Genomic DNA, 17,692 nt, shown 5'->3' on the forward strand with positions numbered 1-17,692 from the left:
AACTTGGAAATTGCACATTATTTTTTCGAAAGGTTTGGATGGAAACCTGGCTAGAAATAACAGAGACAAGCACGATGTTTCCTGGCCACAGCCGTCTCAGAGGGGACGCTGGGTCTGCATGTCAGCATACTCACTTGTCTAGAGTGGTGGGTTTCTCTTTGTCCTGTCTGATCTCCGAGACTTCTTCCTCTCGTAGCTGCTCCAGTGGGTCCCTTAGCTCCTAACCCGGAGACAGACAGTTTGACAGTGTAAGACAGTTTTCCAAAGAGTTGGACAGTTTGAGTTTTTGGAGATTTTAAGCAAGCAACACGTACCTTCAGTGTAGTGAAATGGTAGGGCACATATCCTTTGAAGGCCTCGTGGATAGCAGACATGATGTGTGCTGTCTTTTCCCAGAACTGTAGTAGTGTGGTCTATATAACACACACACACACACACACACACACACACACACACACACACACACACACACACACACACACACACACACACACACACACACACACACACACACACACACACACACACCACATAAATATCACACTTGGAATAAACACAGACAGCTACTATGAAAATGACCATGAGTAAGACAAAAACATGGGAGAAAAACACCAAAACGAAAGAGCAAAAGAGACAGATGGAGAACACAGAGGGGGAGGGGAGTGAGAGAGTGAGGTACCTGGTAGGTGCAGAGGGAGTGAGAGAGTGAGAGAGTGAGGTACCTGGTAGGTGCAGAGGGAGTGAGAGAGTGAGAGAGTGAGGTACCTGGTAGGTGCAGAGGGAGTGAGAGAGTGAGAGAGTGAGGTACCTGGTAGGTGCAGAGGGAGTGAGAGAGTGAGGTACCTGGTAGGTGCAGAGGGAGTGAGAGAGTGAGAGAGTGAGGTACCTGGTAGGTGCAGAGGGAGTGAGAGAGTGAGGTACCTGGTAAGTGCAGAGGGAGTGAGAGAGTGAGGTACCTGGTAAGTGCAGAGGGAGTGAGAGAGTGAGGTACCTGGTAAGTGCAGAGGGAGTGAGAGAGTGAGAGAGTGAGGTACCTGGTAGGTGCAGAGGGAGTGAGGGAGTGAGAGAGTGAGGTACCTGGTAGGTGCAGAGGGAGTGAGAGAGTGAGGTACCTGGTAGGTGCAGAGGGAGTGAGAGAGTGAGGTACCTGGTAGGTGCAGAGGGAGTGAGAGAGTGAGGTACCTGGTAGGTGCAGAGGGAGTGAGAGAGTGAGGTACCTGGTAGGTGCAGAGGGAGTGAGGGAGTGAGAGAGTGAGGTACCTGGTAGGTGCAGAGGGAGTGAGAGAGTGAGAGAGTGAGGTACCTGGTAGGTGCAGAGGGAGTGAGGGAGTGAGAGAGTGAGGTACCTGGTAGGTGCAGAGGGAGTGAGGGAGTGAGAGAGTGAGGTACCTGGTAGGTGCAGAGGGAGTGAGAGAGCATGTTGCAGCGACTGGCTCCCAGCATGTCAACTTTCTGACACACATCATTCTTCAGCTTTTCAAAGTGCACTTTAGTTCCCCTCACCTGTGCCTGAACCTACACACACACACACACACACACACACACACACACACACAGACACACACACACACACAGACACACACACACACACACACACAATCTCAATGTACACACTATGAACACACCATATACACCCTATTTTCATACCTGAAAGAAATGTGCATCTGAGGTAAACATGGACTAAAGGATAATGTAAACATGGACTAAAGGATAATGTAAACATGGACTAAAGGATAATGTAAACATGCATTCCTTACTTTTTACAACAGTAATAAAAGTAATTTTATAAAAGTAATTATGTATATGAGTAAAATTATCTTCATGCATGGTTGAGGTTATTTATAAGCTGGTTTTGATCATCTGCATGACAGTAGAAGAAATATTTATATATTTATCATTTCATTTATCTTGGACATCAACAAATCAGCTAATATGGGATGAAGTTATGACTCTTTCTTTTACACACACATAAAATAACCCACACACACACACAGCTCAGAGTGACGGTCTGCCCGACCTACACAAAGCTCTAATGTGTATGAGGAACAATGTGAACACACAGGACCAGGACGACAGCAGAGTTCAGTAACACTTTCCTTTGTTCACCCCCAGACCAGCGCAGAAATAAGACACCAGAGAGTTTTTGACCCCCAGAACTGCTGAAGAATCCACAGATTTCAGCCCCAAATCAGTAACCACAGTAACTGCGTTGAGTTTAGTCCCTCTCTCTGCCTCTGTGTGCCCCACACACCTGCGGGACTAAACACTCACACCTGTGGGACTAAACACTCACACCTGCTGGACTAAACACTCACACCTGCGGGACTGAACACTCACACCCGCGGGACTGAACACTCACACCCGCGGGACTAAACACTCACACCCGCGGGACTAAACACTCACACCCGCGGGACTAAACACTCACACCCGCGGGACTAAACACTCACACCCGCGGGACTAAACACTCACACCCGCGGGACTAAACACTCACACCCGCGGGACTAAACACTCACACCCGCGGGACTAAACACTCACACCCGCGGGACTAAACACTCACACCTGTGGGACTAAACACTCACACCTGCTGGACTAAACACTCACACCTGCGGGACTGAACACTCACACCTGCGGGACTAAACACTCACACCTGCGGGACTAAACACTCACACCCGCGGGACTAAACACTCACACCCGCGGGACTAAACACTCACACCCGCGGGACTAAACACTCACACCCGCGGGACTAAACACTCACACCCGCGGGACTAAACACTCACACCCGCGGGACTGAACACTCACACCCGCGGGACTGAACACTCACACCCGCGGGACTGAACACTCACACCCGCGGGACTGAACACTCACACCCGCGGGACTGAACACTCACACCCGCGGGACTGAACACTCACACCCGCGGGACTGAACACTCACACCCGCGGGACTGAACACTCACACTCGCGGGACTAAACACTCACACCTGCGGGACTAAACACTCACACCTGCGGGACTAAACACTCACACCTGCGGGACTAAACACTCACACCTGCGGGACTAAACACTCACACCTGCGGGACTAAACACTCACACATGGCTGAAGTGGCCAATCCCGATCTGCTTCACTCCTGATGCCCCGCCTTGCTGCTCATGTATTGCCCCCCCCTTAAGATGTTGGCTTTCTTCTTTCTTTCTTAGCCCTGTATAAAGTCTGTGTGTGTGTGTGTGTGTGTGTGTGTGTGTGTACTCTCTGACCTTACGGAACTTCTCCAGCTGTTTGTAGGTATCTGGGTCCAGCTCCTGCGATACGTCCTTCATCCAGAGGAGGGCGCCGCGGTACTCGGTGCGAGCCTTCTCCATGTTGCCCACCGTCAGAAGTGTGTCGGCTATTGCCCTCCTCCGGAACGTCTCCACCTCCTGCTCCAACCGCTGCAGCGGGGGGCACAGGGCCAGCCTAGGGAGGAGCAGTGGGGGTTAGATATGACCGTCTCCGTGTGCCAGGTCCTGTCTACATGTTTTAGGTATGGTTGGCCAATACATCATTTGTTGGTCATTATTGCGATACAGAATTTTGCAATACTGATAGCTGAAAATTGATGTGATGAAATCACAGCAGGCACATGATCCAGCAAACACGTACAATATGGCAAAGAAGGACATTGATCACATTAATTATTCCCTGGGGTATTTTAATATACTGCAAGACACGTCTTAACTGTAGCATACAGCATTAAAACTGTAATGCCGTGTTTTTACTCTGTATGTGTGTGTGTGTGTGTGTGTGTGTGTGTGTGTGTGTGTTCACCGTTGCTTAGCAGAGCTGCAGAGGGCCTTGCTGGTGGCGTCCATCATGCTGCCTGCCTTCGTTTTGTCCTGCTCGGCCTGGAAGCGCAGAAAGAGGCCCAGCTCGTTCTCCTCCTGGGACAGGCCTGCAGGGGGCGCCAGAGCTCACATCACACACCAGCCTGGGGCTTGTGCTTCAGCAAGAACTATACATCTCATACCAGGAATTAAATACTTGTATGAAACAAGAAAAGTGTCAATCAAAAAAAAAAAACAATAAAAAAAACTAAACTGTTTATTTCCTGCATGTGTGTTACTGTTGAAAGTTTGGGATGTTTTTCTTGGACGTGTGTGGGGAGAGACACTCTCTCACGTGTGTGGGGAGAGACACTCTCTCACGTGTGTGGGGAGAGACACTCTCTCACGTGTGTGGGGAGAGACACTCGCGTGTGTGGGGAGAGACACTCACGTGTGATGCGTTGCTGGTATTTCTCGATCACCTTGAGCAGCTCCGTGCACGTGGACTGTATCGAACGAAAGAACTGCAGAAAGGACAAATGACATCAAGTACATCTCTATCGCATTCATCCATAAACGTGCACACACATGCAGGCACACGCGGACATGGGCGCAGGCTCACACACACACACACACACACGCACAAACTCACACACACAGACACACACAAGCACACACACGCACATGCAAGCACACAGGCACGTGCGCACACCTGCACACACACACACACACACACACACACACACCTCACCCCTTATCTTTGCTGAAAAACGGTAATTTGACACAAAAAAGCCTTGCCTATCTCAGTCATGGTGACCAAGCATTCTTTGTCGTGACTATGTCCGCTTCCCTCTGTGTGTGTGTGTGTGTGTATGTGTGTGAGTGTGGTGTGTGTGTACCTTACGCAGAAATGAAACTCAACTGGGACAGTAGCGTTGCTGCATTAATGAGTGATGAAGGTTGACACCCTCGTTTAAACGGTGTGCAGGTGCTGAGATCAGTGTGGGGGAGGGGCCCTTCTCCAGTGACACAGCACGGCGGAGCTCCCAGAGAACACCACATACCACCCTCAGGACGAGCCGGAGGGAGGGGTCGATCTCCTCCACCTGACCAGGGCTTTAGGGAGGGGTGGGACTGCTCCGACCTTTTGCAGGTGAACACCGCTCTACTGCGCATTACTGATTAACTCTCTCCAGACCAATACAAAGAATGGGGGGAGGAGAGAGAGAGAGAGAGAGAGAGAGAGAGAGACTAAATCATTGTAGCTGGCTCTTCCTGAACCTTCTCCTGCACCTAACAAGGTCCTCCAGAAAGCACAGACTAAACAAGAGAACCAACACCCCACGACATACGTGAAGACCTCACGCCAGAACTGCACACAACCGTGTAGATGTGAAGAAGAAAGCGCCTGTTCCTACACTGGTGATTCCAGCTCTGTTTCCAGTTGCTGTAAGGAAACAACAGACTCGGACCATCCTGAGGACTGACCCCAGACCAGTGAAAAGGAGGCGTGCGTGCACACTGCACGAGATCCACTGGGTGATCCAGCAGATCTAGGGATCTCCTGCGGTACGCCCTCGTCCTCAGAAGATCTCACGCCTCTCTCCTTCACTCAGAACACGTTCAGCTCAGGACCCTGGGCAGTGAAAACAGACCCTGTCCAGAGACATCACCAGTGCAAGAGACAGTGGGGTGAACGTGGTGGCCATGGAGAGGACAAGCCACAACAACCAACGAGGAGAGACAGACACACACACACGAGGAGAGAGGCTTCACAGTCCCACCCTCCCACAGTCTCTGCCATCAGAAGTCCATACACACACACACACACACACACACACACACACACACACACACACACACACACACACACACACACACACACACACGCTCCACAGCAGAGGCAGGCTTGCCTTGAGTGCCCCTCACAGCAGTGTCATCTCCATATCCAGGACACCATAGACAGGAGGCAGACAGACAGACAGACAGACAGACAGACAGACAGACTCTTGTGCTCAGACACTAAGCCTTTTCAGATTCAGTGACTGACACGGACAACAGAGAGGGAGACCACAGGGTCCACAGAGCCCGAAGTGCTGAGTGGAGAATCAGCATATAGACATGAGCTTTCACTCCTCTTTTGTCCCTTTCTCCCTCTCTCTCTCTCTCTCTCTCTCTCTCTCTGTTCACCTCTGCCTGCTCGCATTATTCTTCTTTCCACACTCCCTCACAAACATCCAAAACGAGGTAAAAATAAAGCCCTGTCTGTCCTCCCTGACCAGCACACAGCCCAGAGGATGTACCACACAAACCAGCCTGTAACACACACACCCCCCCCCCCCCACACACACACACACACACACACAACCACACGCAATCACAACTATACAGGCGCGCACACAAACGCGCACACACACACACAACTACAGGCGCACGCACACACACACACACAACTACAGGCGCGCGCACACACACACACACACACAACTACAGGCGCGCGCGCACACACACACACACACACACAACTACAGGCGCGCGCACGCACAACTACAGGCGCGCGCACGCACAACTACAGGCGCGCGCACGCACACACACACACAACTGCAGGCGCGCGCACACACACACAACTGCAGGCGCGCGCACACACACACAACTGCAGGCGCGCACACACACACAACTGCAGGCGCGCACACACACACAACTGCAGGCGCGCACACACACACAACTGCAGGCGCGCACACACACACAACTGCAGGCGCGCACACACACAACTGCAGGCGCACACACACACAACTGCAGGCGCACACACACACACACAACTGCAGGCGCGCACACACACACACACAACTGCAGGCGCGCACACACACACACACAACTGCAGGCGCACACACACACACACAACTGCAGGCGCACACACACACAACTGCAGGCGCACACACACACAACTGCAGGCGCACACACACACAACTGCAGGCGCACACACACACAACTGCAGGCGCACACACACACAACTGCAGGCGCACACACACACACACACACACAACTGCAGGCGCACACACACACACACACACACACAACTACAGGCGCACACACACACAACTACAGGCGCACACACACACAACTACAGGCGCACACACACACAACTACAGGCGCACGCGCACACACACACACAACTACAGGCGCACGCGCACACACACACACAACTACAGGCGCACGCGCACACACACACACAACTACAGGCGCACACACAACTACAGGCGCGCACACAACTACAGGCGCGCACACAACTACAGGCGCGCACACAACTACAGGCGCGCACACACAACTACAGGGGCGCACACACACAACTACAGGCGCGCACACACAACTACAGGCGCGCACACACAACTACAGGCGCGCACACACAACTACAGGCGCGCACACACAACTACAGGCGCGCACACACAACTACAGGCGCGCACACACAACTACAGGCGCGCACACACAACTACAGGCGCGCACACACAACTACAGGCGCGCACACACAACTACAGGCGCACACACACAACTACAGGCGCACACACACAACTACAGGCGCACACACAACTACAGGCGCACACACAACTACAGGCGCACACACAACTACAGGCGCACACACAACTACAGGCGCACACACAACTACAGGCGCACACACAACTACAGGCGCACACACAACTACAGGCGCACACATCCTACCTCAAGCTTGGCGTCCAGGTCGGCGTCGGACGCCACCAAGTGTTCGTCCTCCTTCTTTCCCGTGGCCTTGATCAGGACCTGCTTGGTCTTCCAGAACTTCTTCTGCATTCGCGCCATAACGGAGCGGTCCTCACCCAAAACGGGCCGCCCTCCAAACATATCGCCGGAGAACCTGCGCCGACAGGCGGGACAGAGCGGGACACAACACGACATCAGTCGCCAGGACATCGGGAAAGAAAATATGGACTCAGAAACCAACAGTGAAGGAACTACATCTCCAACAAGATAGCAGAAAGACTGCAGTAGATGATTTGAAGGAGATACCACCTACCCATAGCCGTCCATACTCTTGAGATTCCTTGCTGAGTCCTGTAAACAAGTCAAAAATACATATATGTAGGTTTATATATAGGATAGTATCCTTCATACTATCATGTATACTATAAATAACAATAAAACATGTAAAGTGACCAACATGGGACCCTAGTGCTCACGATTTAACTACACAGCTGTTTTACATTCAGCCAACACTGAAATAACTGGAAAGAAAACAGAAATAAAACGTTTAAAGAAGTTGAAAATCTAACCATTTCCCATGTGACTGGGTGCAGTTTAATATTGTAGTATGTAATATTATTGTGGTATTTAACATGTGGTCTGGCATCAAGTCGCCTTTGCAACTGTTGCAAGTCGCCAAAAAGCAAACAGCTGTTGGGGCAGAGAGGACAGACATCGCGGTCACAGCCAGGATTGACCACAGTGAAGGCGACACCAGCCGCGTAATCCACAAACTCAGATTATAAATCACACGTCCTGCGTCTCCACGACGAGACACGGGCCATTTTAGGCCACCTGTCTCGGGTTATGGTGGGCAGGTCACAAAAGCAGGAAAACGCGGGTCTGACCACGAAACAGCGCCGTTAAATGTGACGGTGTGTTTCGGCTGGTCAGCTGTACACAGCACACAGCACCGGACGTGTTGGGTTTGATCAGAAACACACGGACACAGACAGCTGGTCCAACACAATGGTGGTTACATCACACCCTCCTTCTCCAAGTCACCTAATGGTTTCCGTAGCGTACAACTGTAGCGACAACCAGCCCCTCTCGCCTTTATATCAGTTACTAATATGTTGCAATGTGCATTCAGGCGGAAACGATAATGAAGACGCAAATGTCCGCAGGTAAATGGTGAAGTCGAGGTTACATTAGTTCCCGAAAATAATCCCGTCTGACAAGTCGGTTACAGCTTCGGCTACGTCTCGACTCACTGAATGAAATATGAACTTGCCAGCCCCGTTTCAATAAGTAATTCAAGAAGCCCTTGTTTCCAGACAAAAGTATAGTTCTTACTGGTGTCCCGCGTCGTGCTAATCAAAATAATCATCACATGCAGTAAAATGATGGCAGCCTAACGCGGTGTGTTTCTCCCCTTACCCGCTGACGTTGGCGCTGGGAGCAGGATACGGGGAGTGTTCACACGCGTCACTCCAGGGTACGGGCCCAGCGAGGCTGCGCACAAAATAAAACCAACAAATAAACGTGCACATAAAGTAATGGAAAAAATAACCTCTGCAGTTAAATATTAAATGTTCTAGTACATTTAAAATGTACAAATGTGTAAAGGTAAAATAAAATTACATTTGTAAAATCTTGTAAAATAATTACAAAGGAGGAAAGTGATTAAAGTAAGATCCGGTGAGGATTGAATTTATTGACATTACTTGGATAATGATTTGATACTTTGCAAACATTAGATTTTCTGTATTGCTTATAGTTTACTCGCATTTGAGAAACGTATACTTGAGAAACGTCTTTAGCAGCACTAATAAAATTCGGTACGGAGTAACTTGTCTTTCCACTAGGTGGCACTGTTAGCACGGTGAAGTCACTCGTAACATATTACTGAAGGTATTTCATCAGTCCTGAAAGTTTGTGATCGAATGGTTTATTAACAAAAATGACATAATATATTTAGTTAGTAATATTTTGTGTTTGGTATATACCTACCCAAGCACTATAACATTTTTATATTTCAAATAATTAATAATTATTTTGTATTCACGCCCATTTTTGCACCAGAACTTTTTACACCGACAAGTATTAAGTTCAGTGACATTGTTTAGGACCCGACTATATATCCTTGTAATCCAGTCGTGGACACAGGTAGGCCTCTCATCATTATCGTGCTGTAATCCACGCAGATTGAGACGCTGATGTTCCCTGTACTGGTACCTGTACCTGTACTTGTACCTGTACCTGTACCTGTACCTGTACCTGTACGCGTACACTGCATCTCCATTTGCCATACAGGGATTCAATCTGTTCTGTTTTTTGTTGTTGTTTGTTTGTTTTTTTGACAGGTTATTCTTGAATCTCAGTTCCTTACACTGTTCTTATATCTTCCGTCCACTTCTTAAGTATTCCCTGCAAATAATATAGCTCATGATATAAGTGAGAACGTTAGTTACATAAAATCTGTGTAGTACCTCAAAAATAGTAGAATAGTGTGACACGGACGTGTTCTGTAGAAGTCCAGGAAATGGCGGTTTCACCAGAAGACTGCTGCAGTCACCAAAGAGAAAGTGCGTTGAAAAACACATGTGCCCAGAAACATGCCACACACACACACACACACACACACACACACACACACGCACACACACACAACCACACCCCATGACTCAAGCTACACTCCAACCGCAAGGCCCGTCTGTGCCTTCACTCCAGCACCCAGATTATCATTTAATCCTGCATTTGCGTTCAAGCGACGCTTGAAAAAGCACCAGATATTTTAATACCAGTCCGATTTTGCGACAGAGGACCGTTAGTATCTGAACAGGCAGGAGCAAGCCGAGACATAAGACTGACTGACAGACTAATGCGCAGAGATTTCTCTCAGACGTGGGTTTAAAAGATATGGCACACCCAAATGCAAAAATAGCTATAAGATACATACAGGTCAAACCATTATTTAAAACAGAAGAATGCATGATACTTATTATTATAATATTCTAATCATTTATGATGAGTACGTGCCAAATGGTAAATAATCGCGTTTTTGTAGGCTATATGATAGCGGCGGTAATCGCGTTTCTGTGGTAATGGGGGTAATGATGTTTTTATGGACGTAGAATTTATAGAAACCAACACACATATGTGAACTCGTAATTGTTACAGACTGTTGGTTTGAGGGCGGAGAGCCCATAGAGATGTGGTTTGGATTACCGATGTTGTCTACTGGTCTTGTGTGAATGGGTATCTCCGTCTGGCGCGGTCTCCTGTCGACACACGCCTCTAGTTCACCTCAATGCACAGACGGATTACTGCGACTCTCACTGTATACCTGGAAAGCCCCTCTTGGTAATGTGATAATCTAGTGTTTCTCTCTCATGAAAGGATGACTCTGCCGCACAATAAGGTATTTTTGAAAAGTCCAAACTGAATGTGTTTACATGATGAAAACCCCAACCTAAAAGTGTTTACATCACCTCACCCCCAGTTAGCTAACTCACCTCCTACTTCCATGACCTCAAAGTGATGGATCAGGAGCTTCTTGCAACAGCATGGCACTTACAGAGACCAGTGACTGGGGTCAGGCCACTAGGGTTAGAGCCACGCAGGTCAGCAGTGTCACTCTGTGAGGAGATCTGTCCTGGGCAAATGAGTTCTGGTGTGCAATCTAAGAATATCTTCCTGTTCGAGCTAGCCCACCTCTACAGAACTGGGATGCACTGCTACCTGGACGAATCACTGAGGTCAAAGAGGTCACTGAGGTCAGCCCAACAGACCTTTGAACACTGAAGAAAAGCTACGCTCTCCATCACACCTTACAGAGTGGACTGTAGAAGATTTAACAATCCACCTTACGAGCATGTTTCTCAGAAACCTTCCATGCAGTAAGTGAACATTCATAACAAGAAACTAATTTGACTGTCTATGACTTTCAAACTGAACTGTCTTTACAGCTTGATCGTGTTTATTCGACAATTTCCCCAACCGTTGCTTTCATTGTGTGCGTGCCTGACGTGATCCACGATGCTGATGAGGTTTAAACAGAGCAACGATGTCTGTAATGTTGGGGGACAACAAAAGAGGGTTTGAACGGTTGAGATGTCAGCAGACACTCTGTCTGTTTCTGAATGGGAGAGGCTCTTTCACTATGGCTCACTATGGGAGGGGGTACGGACCTTCATGCCCTGAAGCAGCCACACTTTTAAACAGACGGACACATCAAATGAGTCAGATGTCATATGTTCACAGATGAGTTGAACATACCACCTTTTAAAGAGCAGTCACCAGTGCTGGGCTAGTGTGTTTGTGTTGGGGGGGTTGTGGGGGTGAATGACCATTACAGACTCTCTCTCTCTCACACAAACACACACACACACATACACACACACACACACACAGAGGGGATGAGGATATGAGGAGGAAGGTGTTCCTCTATCGGCCCACAGATCAGGTCTGCTAATCCAGCAGAGCGCAGCCAGAGTGCTGCTCTCACCAAGGTCCTTTACTCTTACAGCTGGGTCACATTTCAGCAGACAGAGAGGACAAAAGCAAGAGGATAAGGCGACCCCCCCCCCCCCCCAACACACACACACACACACACACACACACACACACACACACACACACACACACACACACACACACACACACACATACGCAAACACAGACATAGTTTGCTTGAATGAAAGATCCAATGTTACACTATAGTATCTCTCTCTCCCTTTCTCTCTCTCTCCCTCTCTCCTCCTCTCACTCCTTCTTTCCCCCCTTCCACCATCTCTCTCTCTGTATGCCACATGGTAGACATATTAATGTTGCACCTGAGGTCATGATAAGCTAAGCAAGGGTGTGGAGATGAGGGACACATCAACGTCTCCTCTTCCCTTGTTCGTGCTCCTCTCCCTACACCTCCTCTCTCGGGGTCTGGAGGCAGGCGGCAAGCCAGTGATTAGTTTCCCTGTCGCCCACGGGCTTGGACATCAGTGGCCTCCATACAGACTTCAAGGCACCGAGTCAGTGCTGAGAACACTTGCCCTCTGGCTATGCAAATGGCCCTCAGACCTCATACCCATGTGCTCCCACGTGTGCACACGTGTAGAAGAGAACATGCCCCTGTGCACCCATGTATACACTTCTAGAAGAGAACACGTACTCACACGTGGACACGTGTAGATCAGAACATGCCTGTGTGCTCACACGTGCACACGTGTACATAAGGAACACGCCTGTGTACTCACACATGTAGATGAGAACATGCCTGTGTACTCACACGTGGACATGTGTAGATGAGAACATGCCTGTGTACTCACACGTGTAGATGAGAACACGCTTGTGTACTCAAACGTGCACACGTGTAGAAGAGAACACGCCTGTGTACTCACACGTGTAGATGAGAACACGCTTGTGTACTCAAACGTGCACACGTGTAGAAGAGAACACGCCTGTGTACTCACACGTGTAGATGAGAACATGCTTGTGTACTCACACGTGCACACGTGTAGAAGAGAACAAGCCTGTGTACTCACACGTGTAGATGAGAACACGTCTGTGTACTCACATGTGCACACGTGTAGAAGAAAACACGCCTGTGTACTCACACGTGTAGATGAGAACACGTCTGTGTACTCACATGTGCACACGTGTAGAAGAAAACACGCCTGTGTACTCACACGTGTAGATGAGAACACGCTTGTGCACTCAAACGTGCACACGTGTAGAAAAGAACATGCCTGTGTACTCACACGTGCAGAAGAGAACACGCCTGTGTACTCACACGTGTAGATGAGAACATGCCTGTGTACTCACACGTGTAGAAGAGAACACGCCTGTGTACTCACACGTGTAGAAGAGAACACGCCTGTGTACTCACACGTGTAGATGAGAACACGCCTGTGTACTCACACGTGTAGAAGAGAACACGCCTGTGTACTCACACGTGTAGATGAGAACATGCCTGTGTACTCACACGTGTAGATGAGAACATGCCTGTGTACTCACACGTGTAGATGAGAACATGCCTGTGTACTCACACGTGTAGAAGAGAACACGCCTGTGTACTCACAGCTGTGATGGAGTTACACATCAGTCCTTACAGCCCAATGAAACACTTTAAAACGATGATTGCTTAACTGATTAAATCATGTGAAATATAAATAGGATTTGAGTCTAAAGGAAATATTGGAAGTTTTGACCAGCTAATGTCATTTTCATTGTCAGGATCAAATTAGGATTTAATCAGGTGAGTTCTGGCATAATGCACTTCAGTGGAGACGGGCACTGACAGCAGACTGTGAGATGATGCCAATCAGTCCACAAACAGCTTTGTGAGCGTGTTTAGATTCCTGGTGAACTAGTTTCATGTCTAAGTTGTGTGAGTAACATTTGAATAATGAACTGAGTGCACACATCATTGAGGTCAGTCGTGAGGTCTTCTGCGACACGGACATGCACTGATGCACCAGCAACGTTGGTGGAGGTGCTACACCAGCGACAGCCAGACCAGAACTGGTCTGAGGTCAGAGCTGGTTGGTTTGAGGTCAGAGCTGATTGGTTTGAGGTCAGAGCTCGTTGGTCTGAGGTCTGAGATAGTTGGTCTGATTTAAATTTTCCTTCTGGGGTAGAGATCTGCTTTACTTGTTGCCCTTTTACACGACTGACCTCGTGTGTGTGTGTGTGTGTGTGTGTGTGTGTGTGTGTGTGTGTGTGTGTGTGTGTGTGTGTGTGTGTGTCCCCATGGTGAGGCATCATGGTGCATTTAACTAGTGTTCAGGTTTCATTAAATTTTAGACCTTCACACACACACACACACACATGCACACACACACACACACACACACACACACACACACACAAACACGCAAACACACACACATACTGATGGACCGCTGACATTGCTTTCCAACAGTTTGTATCCCTTATCTGGTACCATCACACCTATTGTATTCTTATCAGAGTCCCCCTGCCCTGTGCTTAAGGGCCTGAGTGTGTGTGTGTGTGTGTTTGCTGAAAGCCCTAAAGCTGTACTTTTAGAGGCAGTTTCCAGCTTGGGCCCTGTGTGAGGCACACACACACACACACTCTCTCTCACACACATACACACAGGAGGAATCAACAGTTTTTTTGCACACTCAGACTAGTATGTAGTGTGCAGTCAGAGAAGTATGCAGTACGTTTACAATTAGTGTTCTTTTTTCTTGATTTCCTTTCATATGCATGTCGTGACATCTCAGTGTAGCTGTGTGTGATCACTCTCTACTCTCTACCTCTTTCTATTACTTTCTCTCTCTCTCTCTCTGTCCCTCTGTCTCACTCTCTAATTTCTCTGTGTTATTCTCTCTCTCACTCCCCCTCACCCTCCCGCTCTCTCGTACTGAGACCCAGACGGTGATTTTGACTTTGGCTCCACTGGTTGGCTTTCATCTGCCTACACACACAAGCGCGTGCACACACACACACACACACACACACACACACACACATATACATACATAAACACACATACACACACACACACACACAAACACACACACACATATATATATATATATATATATATATATATATATATATATATATATATATATATATATATACAAACACACACACACATACAGAAAACACTCTTACACATATATACACAAACACGCTTACAAATACACAAAGAGGCACAAGAACAAGCTGCTAAATGAATGTTTAGTGAGGGGAAAATAGGTAACCGTACACTCTACAATTATTTTGAAACCTGACCTGGTTTTTATGACCGTCAACTGTTGTGGTTTATCCAGTGGGCAAGAAATAAATTCCTGCTAAAGCAGAGAGCTCAAGGTGGAGTCTCTTCATAGTGCGTGTAGTAGGTGGTGGTAATAAGTTGTAGTAGGTGGTGGTAATAAGTTGTAGTAAGGTGGTGGTAATAAGTTGTAGTAAGGTGGTGGTAATAAGTTGTAGTAAGGAGGTGGTAAGGGTGGTATAGCTGTTGCATGGATCTACAAAGTTCTCCAAGAAGGAATTGTTGCAGGTCTGTTGGGATGTTGCTAGCAGCTCTATCTCTCATCCATACACTCCCACACACACACACACACACACACACACACACACATATATTCTCTCTCTGTCTCTTTCACATACACACACATATTCTCTTTCACTGTCTCTCTCTTTCACACACACACACATATATTCTTTCTGTGTCTTTTACATACACACACACACACACACACACACACACATATTCTGTCTCTCTCTGTCTCTCTCTCTCTCTCACACACACACACACACCAATGACCTTATTGCCTTGACATCTTGAGAGGGAGATCTCTGTGACAACCTTTGCTGTGAAGGCAATAGGTGAAACTCATGTTTCACCCAGAGGAGTACCACATGCACACACACACACACACACACACACACACATATATATATATACACACACAAACACACACACACACACACACACACACACACACACACACACACATATATACACACAAACACACACACACACACACACACAATTTGTCCATAAGATGAATGGCCTGCTCTCACGTTCTGTGAGTAGCATCTGGTGCTGTCTGAGAGTGACACCGGCTTCTTAGAAGCTGAATGTAACTAGAATAGATGAAACTGTCAGATGAGAATGCTAGGTGCTTTCCTCTAAGAATGTACACAAGTGTTTTCTCTCTCTCCCCCTCTCTCTCTCTCTCTCTCTCCCTCACACTCTCTCTCTCTCTCTCTCTCTCTCTCTCTCTCTCTCTCTCTCTCTCTCTCACAACAGCATCACATTTAGTTTCAGTTATTAAGAATCATGTTTTACACCCCTAAATATGGTAGTGTTCAGATTTGGTAGCCTGGTGTGGTAGCAGTATCGGTTCAGGAAACTACACAGTTATTGTTATGATGAAGAAGGGAACGCTGTGACTTTTATTGTGATGATGAAGAAGGGAACGCTGTGACTTTTAATGTGATGATGAAGAAGAGAACGCCGTGACTTTTTTGTGATGATGGGGAAGAGAACACTGTGACTTTTATTGTTATGATGGGGAGGGGAACGCTGTGACTTTTATTGTGATGATGAGGAGGGGAACGCTGTGACTTTTATTATGTAATGTAAATGTGCCATATTTGTCAATTGTGGTTTTTTTCACCGCAATCAAAATTTGTCCTCTGCTTTTTACCCATCTGTGCAGTTAGAACACACACACACTAGTGATTACTAGGGGGCTGTGGATCACACGTGCCCAGAGCGGTGGGCAGCCCTAGCCCGGCGCCCGGGGAGCAATTGGGGTTAGGTGCCTTGCTCAGGGGCACCTCAGTCATGGCCTCAGGTCTGGGAATCGAACCCACAACCCTCCGGTCACAAGACCAGTTTCCTACCACCAGACCATGACTGACCCACATTTTTTGTTTTTTCCAGTGCTGTGATATTGAAAGAAAACTTGATTTAAAATGTTCTTTTCTATTTTGGTTTGTCCGAGCCGAAGGTGGTGATGAGCTCAGAGATCAGGCACCTTGCCTCTGAACCTATCTGCATCTTAATACCTTAGCACCACTCAGAAAGCCCTTAGCATGAAAAAGAAACCCTCCCCACATTCACACGCAAACACACACACACACAGTCCTTACAATGGGTGTCTAAAAACAGACACAAGTCAGGGATTATCATACAATGTGTGTGAAAGTACTGATAAAGAAAACAGGCAGCCGTTTTCATCTTTTTAACCATCTTTACAACAATCATTTATATTCATTATGTATTTACTAGACTAAAGGAGAAAAATGTAATCACATTAGTCCATGTAAAAATAATCATGGTGTGTGTGTGTTTCTCTATCTCTCTCTCTCACACACACACACACACACACACACACACACAGATAGAGAGACAGAGTTCCATGATTATCTCTCTCACACAGAGAGACAGAAAGAGAGACAGAGAGAGAGAGAGACAGAGAGGCCCCTCGCGCGCAGCTGCACGCTCAAAGGAGATCCGGACGGTGACGCGCAGTCATTTTAGACTGGTATTTAACGTCACGACAAACATGTTGGAGATATTCATCTGTAGTGCGTATGTGCACTATCTGGAACGAGGCATTCCAACAGCAAACGTAAAAATATATCCTCATACATTTTGCCGCCATTGATGAACATGATTTTTCAAAACACACCGCCGTGA

The 17,692-nt window shown here is 47.8% G+C and overlaps 1 protein-coding gene across 1 annotated transcript; it reads right to left on the reverse strand.

Moving 5' to 3' along the window:
- Positions 1 to 130: 130 nt before the first annotated feature.
- ical1 (islet cell autoantigen 1-like) lies at positions 131 to 8,986 on the reverse strand. Its single transcript, XM_077015913.1, has 9 exons — positions 8,863 to 8,986; positions 7,841 to 7,878; positions 7,510 to 7,681; positions 4,247 to 4,319; positions 3,800 to 3,923; positions 3,250 to 3,448; positions 1,390 to 1,515; positions 315 to 413; positions 131 to 220 (listed from the first exon to the last, which is right to left on the reverse strand). The coding sequence occupies exons 2-9, from the start codon at positions 7,852 to 7,854 to the stop codon at positions 131 to 133; spliced, it is 897 nt and encodes a 298-aa protein (XP_076872028.1). The 5' UTR covers positions 7,855 to 7,878; positions 8,863 to 8,986.
- Between the last annotated feature and the right edge of the window lie 8,706 nt (positions 8,987 to 17,692).

The sequence above is a fragment of the Brachyhypopomus gauderio genome, chromosome 8 (genome assembly GCF_052324685.1).
Source record: "Brachyhypopomus gauderio isolate BG-103 chromosome 8, BGAUD_0.2, whole genome shotgun sequence".
NCBI lineage: Eukaryota > Metazoa > Chordata > Actinopteri > Gymnotiformes > Hypopomidae > Brachyhypopomus > Brachyhypopomus gauderio.

Coding starts and splice junctions, on each gene's coding strand:
- ical1 (XM_077015913.1), bottom strand. Junction 4,320..7,509: donor ACCTGGACGCCAAGCTTGAG/GTAGGATGTGTG, acceptor TCCTTTCTGCAG/TTCTTTCGTTCGATACAGTC. Junction 221..314: donor ACCATTTCACTACACTGAAG/GTACGTGTTGCT, acceptor TCTCCGGGTTAG/GAGCTAAGGGACCCACTGGA.